This window comes from Ranitomeya imitator, chromosome 6, assembly GCF_032444005.1.
Source record: "Ranitomeya imitator isolate aRanImi1 chromosome 6, aRanImi1.pri, whole genome shotgun sequence".
NCBI lineage: Eukaryota > Metazoa > Chordata > Amphibia > Anura > Dendrobatidae > Ranitomeya > Ranitomeya imitator.
Genome location: NC_091287.1, coordinates 259,628,789 through 259,643,072, shown reverse-complemented (window position 1 = coordinate 259,643,072; position 14,284 = coordinate 259,628,789). Strand labels below are relative to the sequence as shown.

At 40.8% G+C, this 14,284-nt stretch overlaps 1 protein-coding gene across 1 annotated transcript in view; it reads right to left on the bottom strand.

Moving 5' to 3' along the window:
* Positions 1 to 3,895: 3,895 nt before the first annotated feature.
* ANKH (ANKH inorganic pyrophosphate transport regulator) overlaps positions 3,896 to 14,284 on the bottom strand; it is a 153,141-nt gene continuing 142,752 nt past the window's right edge. Inside the window, exons 11-12 of the mRNA XM_069730598.1 lie at positions 7,958 to 8,057; positions 3,896 to 4,332 (exon numbers count right to left, since the gene is read on the bottom strand). Of these exons, the coding sequence (XP_069586699.1) occupies positions 4,219 to 4,332; positions 7,958 to 8,057 (214 nt within the window). The 3' untranslated portion in view covers positions 3,896 to 4,218. The remainder of the gene's footprint in view (positions 4,333 to 7,957; positions 8,058 to 14,284) is intronic.

Genomic DNA, 14,284 nt, shown 5'->3' with positions numbered 1-14,284 from the left:
TGTGTTTTTACACCAGTCTTTGCCAAAATGGAAAGGGTGGGTGGGAAGGGGCATGGCAAACTTAGTGGCGTAAATATATACCAGAAAGGTACTCCAGTCCTTGACTGGAGTAACATCTTTGCTGGAGGCGCATATCGGTTGTAGGATGCATCAAGTTCATTAAATGACATACGCCTCTTAATGAAATAGACTCGCCTCACTCCAGCAGTCTGGTGGGCACAACAAGTAATCGAGCGCATCATGTGTTTTACATTGACCATTTCATGATAGAGTTTACTGGAACAACTGTACTATCCAAGTTTCTACGCATATTACATATGGACCTCTAGTCGGCACAAAATTCTGCCACCGTAAACAATAGGGTGACCTCATCTTCCAATGAAACTGGCATCTGCTTTCTGACCATGGGCTACAATAACAATGTCTGCACTATTGGTCACACCTAAGGCCAACATGACTTAACTAAGCTTTGTGTTAGTTTATTAGGGCATTCTTTTTTGTCTAGTTTAGTGTTTTTCACTTTTTTTTCAATGTCTTATTCTTTTTATTTGCACCTTTTTTTTTAAAGTATTTTTTGCGTTTTTATTTTATTTTTTTAATATTTGTCAATGTGGGCAGGGTTTGGGGTTTTCAGATATTTTCAGTTGATTCATCTTTGAAGTGATTTTATGTATGCCAGAAATTTTTTTTGAGCACATTTTTCAAGATTTAGCGGAACATGCGGAATATTGCACTAACAAATTGCAAAAAAAGGTTAAAGAGAAAAATAAAGCAGTTTTGATTTTGCACAAAATTCATGAACCAAATGCGCCATTTTTAAGAAATTAGTATTACCGAATTCATCAAATACCACAAGACAAAAAAAGTGACTAAAACGAAAATGATGATTTGGACACACATGAAGCACATCTGTAAATACTTTTCCATTAAAGGGAACCAGACATGTCATTTTTAGCATGTAAACTGTACTCAGTGCGTTGTTAGTGATGCGATGTGCATCACTAACGCTTTTTTTTAATTAAGAATGGCGCTGTATTGATGTGCAAAAAGCAATTTATAAAGTTAGGCACAATTTTGCATAGGGGTATGCTTCATTTTGCTCAGTCAGTTATCGCAATTTGAGTGATGTCTTCGGGGTTGCGCTAACTCAAATCCGCTCTGAAATCCCGCGCTTGCGCAAGTGTGTATCGTGGAGCCGTGCTTGCGCAGTGTTGATCCGCACACTGACTGGCGGCGTTAGTGAAGCTGGGTACTACACAGAGCTTCAGTGCTCACGTGCAAGGAGCCTCTCCTCACGGTGCCTGCGTGGCTCCCCGATCAATACCATGCAAGCGTGGGATTTCAAAGCGGATTTGAGTGACATCAGCGCAACCTGGGAACATCCTTTAAATTGCGTGGGCGGCAGGAAACGAAGCACACCCCTGTGATTAAGTGAGCAGGTACGATCTAACTATATAAAGTGCTTTTTCACATATGATTAGACAGTTTAATGAAAAAAAAGTGCTAGTGATGCACATTGCATCACTAACAACGCACTGGGTACAGGTTAGATGCTAAAAATGACATGACAGGTTCCCTTTAATTATCATAAAATTATGAAAGACCAATAATACAGCATGAACTATGTTTGAGATTATTGGCAGGATCAGATGACGATGTTCAGGAAAAAATAATGATTGAAAAAGTTTGTTAAAACCTGCCTGATTCCCAAGATAGCCATGAAACACCCTCACATAATTACCATGTCTGTCTTGGAAGAGGCTAATTCGCATACCGGTTTTCTCAGGGATCACTACCTGGCCTATTATTCTTCCTATGCAAATTTTCTCAAGGAAAAACTTTAAAGAGTAACAATTTTTTTTTTTTTTTTAATATGAAACTTCGCAAGTCACTTTATTAGAAGGTGTACCTTCATTACTATAACAATATATACTATGACTATAAGAAAAAATGAATGTAAATGGCATCCAAGCTCTTCTTTTCTACAGTCTATGTGCCTGCCTTCAGCTGCATTTATTTTTATGACATACTCATTTGGAGTACAGATGATGGCAGTGAGAGTCAGCTCAGCATCTGTCACTAAGGGCACATAACAATCCTCGGACTGGCCGCCTGCTCTCCTGTCGTGAGCGTGACAGTATGTATTTCCATGCAGCGGTCACACTAGGGTCATGAAAGCCAATGGCCAGCCCAAGGATAGCGATGCGATCCTCCCGTAATACGGTCGTCTGACTGCGCCCTAACTCTAGGGATAAGCCGCTGTAGGAGATTTTCCTGATGAGCACAACACTAAGAAAGAGACCGATGCTGACCCTTTCACTGCCAGTGCTCCAAATGGGTATATTCTGATTCAATACAAATAAGAGGAAGCAAGTGATTGTGGAAAAGCATAGTAAAGTTACTAGTAAAGTGATTTGCAGCGTTTCATAGCTTTCTATGTTGCACAAAATTACTAAAAAAAAATTATATAGTTGAGTTACTGTTTAAAGTAAACCTGTCAGCAGGATTGTGCTCAGTAAATAACAGACACTGTCAAGTTGGCACCATTATACTGATTAAAATAATACCTGGGGTGATGAAATCTGTCTTGTGGTTGTTGTTTAATCTGTATTTTCAGTTTTGAGTTAATGAGTTAACAACAACCACAAGACGGATTTCATCACCCTAGGTATCATTTCATTCAGTGTAATGGCGCTTTGACACTGTCTGTAGGTTACTCAGCGTAATCCTGCTGACAGGTTCCCTCCAAACTGAATATCATGCACTTGTAACATATGCATTTTGTTAGAAATGTTATTCTATACACTGAAATTGTGAAGACTGCAATAAAAGATCCATACGAAGAATTGACATTCTGCAGATTTTTATAGCCACACAGCAGGTCAATGTGTGGAAAATCTCTGCAACGTGATGAGTTTGTTTTTAAAAATTATTACCATATCTGGTACTGTATTACTGTGCGAGGCCCTAAAGCGTGGCAACCGCTAATAAGTGGCATTAGAGGGACAGCTTTCTTCCTCTTGGAAGCATCTGATTTGCATACTTATTTTCCCATTGCTTTCAGTATACATTTCTAGTGATGAGCGAGTATACTCGTTACTCGGGTTTCCCCGAGCATGCTCGGGTGGTCTCTGAGTATTTTGGCGTGCTCAGAGATTGTTTTCGTCACCGCAGCTAGATGATTTGCGACTGCTAGACAGGCAGAATACATGTGGGGGTTGCCTGTTTGTTAGGGAATTCCCACACGTATTCAGGCTGTCTAGCAGCCGCAAATCATGCAGCTATGGAGACAGAAGCTAAATCTAGCACATCCAAATACTCGGAGAGCACCCGGACATGCTCGGGGAAACCCGAGTAACGAGTATATGCGCTCATCACTATACATTTCCCTTTACCACCTTGGTTTGGTAACAGTCATGTTTATGGGGGTGTCAAAACAAAACAGTTGGCAAATTCTATTACCAACATTTCTTTTAGGTTAATGGTCTGTGAAGTAGGTATCGCTGATGCCACCAGCAACATTTTGAAACTACTGAAGCTAAAAATGGAGAATACATAAAACAAATATAATACTCACTAAGTTGAAGCAAAATGCTTCCAAACAACTCAACATTTTTACATATTTAAATTGTGAATGTTGATATCCGAGAAATTACACTAAGTACAAGCAAACGAAAAAAAAAAAATCAAACATTCTTAAAAAGTTGAATGTAACTCCAGTACAAAGATATTGTGGACCCTTCGTAATTGGCGTGTGGTATAAAAGCACTGTCTCCTGGTTTGTGCTGTAAATCGTTGCCATGTTAGGTGTGCTTTTGGATCTGGTTTCGAAAAATAAATCCCTTTTGAGCTGAAAAATTGGTTTACAAAATGTAACCAAAACACAAACACAGAATTGAATTTAAGTATTTAGAAAACAATAGGCGTTAAAAGAGGAAAGTACCAGGGACGGCAGCTTTGTTACCTGCAAAAACAGACAGTAATGCTTTGGTTGACAAATGGGAACTGTCCAATGAAGCTCAGTGTAGTCAATGTTGGGGAAGATATAATGCATGGGATCCGTAAAGCGGTGAGCCCCTGTCAGGCCCCGACTATAGGAAGCATACCCAGTATGCTAAACACCGGAGCCTTCTGACTCCAAGGTCCATATAAAGAAAATAAAAACTGAAGACCAGAGACACTGAGCAGGCAGCCGTACTAGTCAAGCCAATGTGCTGCTCATTCTCCATCTTCTTTCATCTCCACAATGTCTGTTATCTCCTCACTCTGAGGCATGTCAGTCATTGCCGAGTCTTCTCCTTCCACTTCTGTCTCCGTTTCATTCTTCTTTTTCTACAACAGATGGAAACCGGAATAACCATTACCAGACAACCGGAAAATATGGTAATACTATGAATATATGGGACAGTAGTGCTCAAGGGGAATTTTTATAGTAGTAAAGACACTATTAGCAATGATGACCCCTGTCCGTACACTATATAAATGTATAACCCTCTGTCCATATGCTATATAACCTATAACTCATGTCCATACACTATATAAATCTATAACCCCCTGTCCATGCGCTATATAACCTATAACCCCGTCCATCTGCTATATAAATTTACAGGGTGGGCCATTTATATGGATACACCTGGGTGAGCCATTTATAAAGTTGGATCCAAAATGGCCGACTACAAAATGGCCGCCATAGTCACCACCCATCTTGAAAAGTTTTTCCCCTCCCATATACTAATGTGCCACAAACAGGAAGTTGATCTCACCAACCATTCCCATTTTATTTAGGTGAATCCATATACGTGGCCCACCCTGTATAACCCCCTGTCCATACGCTATATAACACTATAACCCCCTGTCCATACGCTATATAACACTATAACCCCCTGTTCATATGCTATATAACACTATAACCCCCTGTCCATACGCTATATAATACTATAACCCCCTGTTCATATGCTATATAACCTATAACCCCTGTTCATATGCTATATAACCTATAACCCTTGTTCATATACTATATAACCTATAACCCCTGTCCATAAGCTATATAAATCTATAACCCCTGTTCATATACTATATAACCTATAACCCTTGTTCATATGCTATATAACCTATAACCCCTGTCCATCAGCTATATAAATCTATAACCCCTGTTCATATGCTATATAACCTATAACCCTTGTTCATCTATATATATAATTGCCTAATTATATATATAGATAATTGCCTAAGGGTTTTTCCGTCTGTCTGTCTGTCTGTCTGTCCTGGAAATCCCGGCTCTCTGATTGGTCAAGGCCTGGCGGCCTCGACCAATCAGAGACCGGCACAGCATCGACGTAGAAATCCCGCGTCTCTGATTGGTCGAGGCCGCCAGGCCTCGACCAATCAGTGACGAGCACAGCGACGATGATGTCATAAAGGACGTAGACAACCAGCGTCTCTGATTGGTCGAGGCCGCAAGGCCTCGACCAATCAGCAACGGGCACAGCGACGATGATGTCATAAAGGACGTAGAAATCCCACGTTTCTGATTCAGCGACGGGCACAGTATAGACATAGATGTCATAATGGTTGCCATGGCGACGATGATGTCAGAAAGGTTGCCTCGACCAATCAGCGACGGGCACAGTCTGCCGCGAATTCTGGAATCATCATTGTCCATATACTACGGGGACATGCATATTCTAGAATACCCGATGCGTTAGGCCGCCAGGCCTCGACCAATCAGCAACGGGCACAGCGACGATGATGTCATAAAGGACGTAGACATCCCACGTTTCTGATTCAGCGACGGGCACAGTATCGACGTAGATGTCATAATGGTTGCCATGGCGACGATGATGTCATAAAGGTTGCCTCGACCAATCAGTCCATATTGTCCATATACTACAGGGACATGCATATTCTAGAATACCCGATGCGTTAGAATCGGGCCACAATCTAGTATACTATATAACCTATAACCCCTGTCCATAAGCTATATAAGTCTATAACCCCTGTTCATATACTATATAACCTATAACCCTTGTTCATATGCTATATAACCTATAACCCGTCCATCAGCTATATAAATCTATAACCCCTGTTCATATGCTATATAACCTATAACCCCTGTCCATAAGCTATATAAATCTATAACCCCTGTTCATATGCTATATAACCTATAACCCTTGTTCATATGCTATATAACCTATAACCCCTGTCCATAAGCTATATAAATCTATAACCCCTGTTCATATGCTATATAACCTATAACCCTTGTTCATATGCTATATAACCTATAACCCCTGTCCATCAGCTATATAAATCTATAACCCCTGTTCATATGCTATATTTAAGAATATGAATTCCAATTAGGAGTCCCCGGTCTCTACATTGATTTCCCGGAAGTCGGCTTCAGGAAAATAGCTGACAGAGGCGGCACATGCACAGATTTACATCTCTGCTCATCACCGAGCTGATATCTAAATCTGCGAATGTGTAGCCTCCAGCAGCCATTTTCCTCAATACACAGCTGGGAAATCAATGTACAGAGCAGGGATTCCTGCTCCCGCCTCACCGCCGACATATTCTTGAAGCATGAGGGCCTCGCAGCATTGCACCGCCGGGATACTCCCTCCTCCCAGCCCAGGGCCCAAAACATTGCCCAACTGCTGCCACCGCTGGCATCCTGCAGCAGCGACCCTGCCTGCCTTGACCCTTCTCCACCGCCACCCCCACCCCCCGTAAGCCAAATTCAGACTATAAAACGGAACTCCATTTAACATTAAATTTTTTTTTCCTTCCCAAAATTTGGGGTATGTGTTATAGTCTGAAAAATACGGTATATTATTAACCTTACCTTCACGTGGGGTTAAACAAATGTTCTATGCAACAGTCTTATCAAAATTTGGGAAATTGTTCTTGAGATATTTTACTTTTCAAATGGGGTGTACTAATTTATGCTGAGCGTAATTTATATATTGAGACAGATAACTGATTAACTATAAGCCCAATTTATATAAATACATATCATGCTATAGAAAAATCGTGTAACACATAGACTGTAACATATTTTGGTTCCTGCAAGGCAACATTACAATTACTCAGAATTCTGCGTACAGTAATGGCACCAGGGCAAGATAATATAATCATTGAGCATGGAGTTTAGCTGTGGTAACCCACAATGCTATATATCCTATAAAAAATACATGGAACCAAAAATACAAAGTAGATTCATTATCTCTGTGGTATCAAATATGTTTTTTAATTATTGATTAATTAAGTGATACTATATATTATTGTAACCACAGCATACAATACATTTCTCAGATATGTCATTGCGCCAATCACTTGAACACCTTACATACGTTTTGTGACTCAATAAAGACCATCTTCTACGTGATTTTGGTCCCATGAGCACTTTATGTAGTCTATAAGGAATTGTAGTGAACCTAATTTAGCAGTGAAGTTTCTAGATCTGTGCTGTAGGTAACACTATCTCCTAAGCAATAGTTAAATACACACTTCGACCGCCGACTTCTTTGTTGGTTTTGGTGAGGGGCTTATAGGAGTCAGACTCTTCTGATTCATTTAGAGGTGCATGTCTCTTCTTGAATAAGGAGTGTCTGAAGAGTGACGTGCACGTCACCACAAATCTTACTGCAGTCACTGACTGGAGTAAGATTTTGGCGTAGGGAACGCCACAACTGATCATGAATTAGACTAGCTGTGCTGTCAAGCCCCCACTTTGCTGTGTACTTCAATCTCCAAGGCCCTGATTCATGAAACAGTACCAAGTCATTGAGGCGAGATGAGATGAAACCTTCTGCTGTGTGAACAATCATATATACCAATAACACCTTACTGATATCTTCATCAGTCTGGGGATTCATGGGCATGTAATATTCATGTCTAGCTAAAAATAATAAGTAACATATCCACTGTCTCATTATGAATGGAGGCAAACAGACATTACCTGTTTTCGATATACATAGAGAGATGCAATAGCCACCATGGTGGATTCTCCAACAAAGCCAGCCAGAAGGGATCCCACACCTAATGTGGCTCCATGAACCCTGCAAGATATAAGCAGCATAAAAATTAGGAATAATAAAATACAAAGGCACTGGAGATAGTGCATCAGCCTGGCAGGATGGGACTACCATTTACTGATGACAGTCATTTGTCTGGCCCAGACATCACCTCTCTAATGTCCAGAATCCTGGAGTGTCCATCAGCCATATCATCCTTCTTCTCCTCTCGCTTCCTCAAACTCAGTGTGGACAAATCTGAATTCATCATCTTTCCTCCATCTCACAGATCTTCCTTACCTGATCTATCTATAACCATTAATGACATCATACTTTCCCCTGTACTAGAAGTCCGCTGCCTCAGAGAAATCCTGGACTCTGCCCTGTCCTTCAACCCACCCATCCATGCTCTTTCCACCTCCTGTCGCCTCCAGTTTAAAAATATCTCCAGGATCCGTCCTTTCCTCAATCCTCAATCTACTAAAATGCTTGTGCATGCCCTCATCATCTCCCGCCTCGACTACTGCAACATCCTTTTCTGTAGCCTACCTACCTTCTAACACTCTCGCACCCCTCCAGTCCATCCTTAACTCTGCTGCCCGGCTAAGGCCAGGATCACACACAGCGAGATACGGCTGAGTCTCGCTGGTTGAAACCAAGCTCTGGCACCGGCACTCCAGAGCGGAGCGTGTGGCCGCATAGCAATACATGGAGCTGCACGCTCCCCGCTCCGGAGTGCCGGTGCCAGAGCTTGTTTTTAACCTGTGAGACTCAGTCATATCTCGCTGTAGTGTGACTCCAGCCTAATTCATCTCTCTCCTCGCTACTCCTCTGCTTCCCCCCCTCTGCAAATCCCTTCACTGGCTCCCATTCCCTCAGCGTATCCAGTTCAGATTACCAATACTGACTTACAAAGCCATCCATAACCTGTCCTCGCCATATATCTCTCAACTAATCTCCCGATATCTTCCCTCACGTAATCTCCGGTCCTCCCAAGACCTCCTTCTCTCCTCCACACTTATTCTCTCCTCACCCAACCACCTCCAAGACTTCTCCCGAATATCCCCCATCCTCTGGAATTCTTTGCCCCAACACGTCCGACTATCAATCACATTCAGATCCTTCAGACGGAACCTGAAAACCCACCTCTTCAGGAAAGCCTACAGCCTGCACTGACCCCGCTGCCTCCTCACCACTACCGAAGCTACCACCTCACCAACACCGGAGCTGCTGCAACCCTCCAACCTACTGTCTCCTTCCCCACCATCCTGTAGAATGTAAGCCCACAAGGGCAGGGTCCTCGCCCCTCTGTATCAGTCTGTCAGTGTTCATTTGCTTACTGTAAGTGATATCTGTAACTTGTATGTAACCCCTTCTCATGTACAGCACCATGGAATCAATGGTGCTATATAAATAATAACACATTTGTGGACAGATCCAATATGAAAGAAGATACAGCCCAAAATTTCAATATAAGCCAGTACTATCCTTCTCATTCTGGTTCCCAGTTACAGGTATTGTTTCTCCAGCTTTCTGACTATGCACAGTGCACACAGAAAGCTGTCAATCAATGGTGTGGTTGTTAGGATTCAGAGAACTGATAAATCCGCAGCAGATGAAACAGTATTGTCTTTATCAAAACTGCAGCAAGTAGCCCAGTAAGTGATACATCACTGGAATTAAGGTCTCTACCCCTACATCATGCTGCTCACAGATAGGGAAGCAAAACCCTGGTGACAAACTCGCTTTAAGATAAAGTACATCACTCCTACATCTGTTCTACATTTTAAAGGTGCATTATGACCTTTTTCTAAACCAAGAGGGGAATTAAAGCTCCATTATGTAGTAAGAACTCAGCATCTGTACATGATGTGGTAATTTTATAAGCATGGATGGTCAAACAGCCAGTCAGTATGCATTTTATATACGTCGATACATATATTTCATCTATCTATTATAAACGCATAGGACAACAGGGCCATTAAGGTGAACCAATCCATATCATTAGGTGAAATACCTGTCAAATTCAACATTTTTTTTTACAAGTAGCACAACCTCCAGAACAATGAGATGTATTGTTCTCTTAATAAAGGATCAACTTGAAATCAACTCATTTAGGGATGATTAACTTTCTTCTTGACTGTTCCACTGAAAGAATCCTCTAGAAGATCATTTGGTCAATTCCCAGATGTCCGTAGAGTTATTCCTGTTCCTGAAAAGAGCTAATATATCAAGCATGTACAGTCAAGAAGAGGCCAGTATAAGGGTCACTGGTTCCCCCCATGAGTTGTGGAATGTATTGGCTAAAGTAGACATGCAACTTCAGAGACCTAGTGGTATGACAGGAATTTCTACTGTATACCTTGTTTGGGACCACCAAACTGCTTTACTGAGTTTATCAAAGACAAAAAAGGTCCATGTCATCCTCTATCTGGAAGTTGAATATTGTGAAGACAGAGGACCACCTTGAGATGAAAGTACAAGCCCAAAGAGCTGAATGTAATGAAATATACTGCTGAATGACAACAAATAAAACGTTAGGAACCGGTAATGTTGGTGCTATGTATCTCTGGAGGAAAAAAAACTTAAACTATGTACAGGAAGGTAAACAAAATCCTTAGAACAGAATACAATAATAATCAGTCAAACCTTATATCAAGTGGTGAAGGGGGCTATATTAGCTCAGGACACTCTCATAATTAATGAAAACGCAAAATAGAGAAAGAGCAAAAATTATCCCATATAAAAAATATCAAAGTTTATTCAAAAAATATTTTTACATACATAAAAAGGTAGGACGAATCATATTAACGGACAAAGAGGATAGTTGCATTACACAGGTGTAAAGCAAAGGGCCCACACTTAATATACTGGATGGGGAGACCAAAAAATCGCACCAAGTCTCATAAAGTGCTAGTGCCTATGAAGTTGATGCTGCCATGCGGAAAAAATACTTATTGTTGAGAAACATGTGTAAAATATCTCCATTAAAGAAGTGTATATCACTGGCTTCCCCCAAGGACACCCACGCAAAACGCGCGTTGGGACTGACAGCACTTAGTCCCAGGTGGAGACTCTGGGTAGGAGCATTGTTTAGCTTCATGTATGTAGTTTTGGATGGAAGAAGGTTGGCATGCATCATATTTCAGACTGAAAATTCAGTATGTATGTGCTAGCGTCGATGAAGTACTACATGTCAAGTGAGAATAGGCAAAGCGGGATGTCACTCTAGCACGAATTCTAAGGAACTTGATGATTGGACATTATCATCTCCTCCATGATGGAATGTTATGTGTGGTGTACAGTCAATAGCTAATTTAGTATCTACCCATAATGATGGTACATATGAGACTATAAACAGTCTGTGATTTTCTAGTGGCGCCATTGTTCATTTCCTCATGAGCGTAGTCATTTTTCCTCAAACAGCAGTGGTTCATCTAGATGTCTGTCCGGCAGACACATGTTTTATATCTAATGATAGTAACTACTAATTGATACAAGAAAACAGATATTGCTAGAAGTAAAATTAATATACTATAAATTCATATAGATTACAGTTATTTTTTAAAGCACAGTTTTTCTTGTTTCTGTCAATGAATGAAAAAATAAAACCTATGTTTTAAGTTTTGAAAATTAGCACAGCTTAACGAGGTGTTGGGTGCCCATGGGGCACTTACACTGTAAATATATGAATTACGTAAGTGTCACCTGAGGACACACAGCATTGTATCTTAACCCTTTAACCCCCCGAGCTCTTTTCGGTTTTGCGTTATAGTTTTTCACTCCCCTTCTCCCCAGAGCCAAAACTTTTTTATTTTTCCTTCAATATGTGAGGGCTTATTTTTTGAGTGACGAGTTGTAATTTTGAACGACATCATTGGTTTTATCATGTTGCGTATTAGAAAACGGGAAAAAAATGAATTCCAAGTGTGATGAAATTGCAAAAAAGTACAATCCCACACTTGTTTTTTGTTTGGCTTTTTTGCTAGGTTCACTAAATGCTAAAACTGACCTGCCATTATGATTCTCCGGGTCATTACGACTTCATAGCTACCAAACATGTCTAGGTTCTTTTTTTATCTAAGTGGTGAAAAAAAATTCCAAACTTTGTTAAAAAAAGGAAAAAAATGTGCCATTTTCTGATACCTGTAGCGTCTCCATTTTTCGTGATCTGCGGCTGAGTGAGAGCTTATTTTTTGCGCGCCGAGGTGACGTTTTTAATTATATCATTTTGGTGCAGACAAGATCTTTTGATCGCCCGTTATTGCATTTTAGTGCAATGTCGTGCCGATAAAAAAAAGTAATTCCGGCGTTTTGACTTTTTTTCTCGCTACGCCGTTTAGCGATCAGGTTAATGCTTTTTTTTATTGATAGATCGGGCGATTCTGAAGGCGGCGATACCAAATATGTGATATGTGTATGTTTGATTTTAGTTTTATTGTTTTATTTTGAAAGGGGGGTGATTTGAACTTTTATATATTTTTTTTTATTTATATATTTTTAAAAACGTTTTTTAATTTTTTTTTACTTTTGCCATGCTTCAATAGTATTTATAGGAGACTAGAAGCTGCCACAACCCGATCAGCTCTGCTACACAGAGGTAATGTTCAGATAGCCTCTATATAGCAGATTTACTCACTTGCTATGAGCACCGATCACTTGACTGAGGTCACCGGCGTGCGTATTTCTGGCGCAATTGCCGGAAGCGCAATTTAAATGCTGCTGTCAGAGACTGACAGCAGCATTTAACTGGTTAATAGATGTGGATGGATCACGATTCCACCTACGGCTATTGCGGACACATGTCAGCTGTTCACCGCCGAAGCCCACATTAAAGGGAGGGAGTCCAACATCAGTGTAAATATACGCCCGATGTCAGAAAGGGGTTAATTAACCAGACGTCTATCTTTAGCAAACCAAAAAGAATAGACTGTTATCTGTATGTTGGCTTTTGAATTTAAGTGTTTTTCTGTTCTGGTCAAGAAAATAGACTTTTGTTTGTATAAGCCTGGAATATTGACTTGTAAGCTGATATGTGATATAACATAGTGTGCTCTTATCCTTGATGAATATTGATATGCTAATTATGCATTGGGTAGCCCAGATAGTTTGTTGATTTTTAAAACAGAGGAGGAAAATCTATGCAAATAGATTACATAATCAAACAAGGCACTTAATCATCACCATTCTTCCCCTTATCTGTAATACTGAATGAAAAACAATTGTTAAGTATAAAAATAGGTTAAATGCCTCTGTACAGAGAGACTGAGCGACTAAGACACAGAGAGAGACAGAGATTCTGCCAAGACATCCAAACATCTAGAGGACCCTACAGGACTGCTGCAAATATATCATAGCCCCATCACGAGGCACACTGATCTATCATTCTACAGGAAACAACCTAGGAGACCTCAGCTCCGGTTGGAATACAGATCTGCTCCATTGACCATCGATGAACTATGGATACGTTTGGAGAAAGCCAGGATTGGAACCCGCCGGTCACCTGGCTCCATGGATGTGTTCGGAAAAGCCAGGTTGTAACCATCGGGTCAACTGGCCATGTACCTGAATGGACTGTCATATTCCTACGTCATTACCTTCTCCCTGTGTGCGTGTCAGAGATGGGGTAGTCGACTCTGGGAGCTCTGAAGTAACAGCTGCCATTATCCCGGCGAGTTAGCGGAAGGGTGAGACTCTGTAATGTGCACCATCTTGAGGTATTTTGCTGGGACTGTTCTACATGTTATCTGCCTGTTTTGTGGTTCAATAAAGTATTGCCACACTGTTTTACCCTCAGCCTGTGTTGTCTGAGTAGCGTTATGCCCACTTTAAAGGGAGAGCAGGTGTTCGGCAGGACAATCTGGATCTGGCTACCCCTCGTGTCTCACAGCACCTTCCTATTACCATCGATGTACCGTTTATCGCTGGAGTACAGACTCTAGTTGTGGAGAGTCTGAGAATGAATCAGGCTCTGACTAGTTACCATACTGGCCTTTTTTATATCATCAGAACAGGATTGGATTTGGTACATCATGAACTGTTATATGAGCACAGCCTAATAGGAAGACTAACGCTACCCTTTATGTCTAACTGCAGAAAAAAATGTAAAAATGTGAAGTATAATTAAGCGGTCAACATTCGTTACCACTTAAATATATCCTTTATGTTGTGTAACTGGTGAGAGCTTATGGTATATAACAAAGTACAGGCAAGTCTTTAAATTACAGTGACAGTGTACACAGACTAGGCAGTTATGTGATGAAGAGACTTAC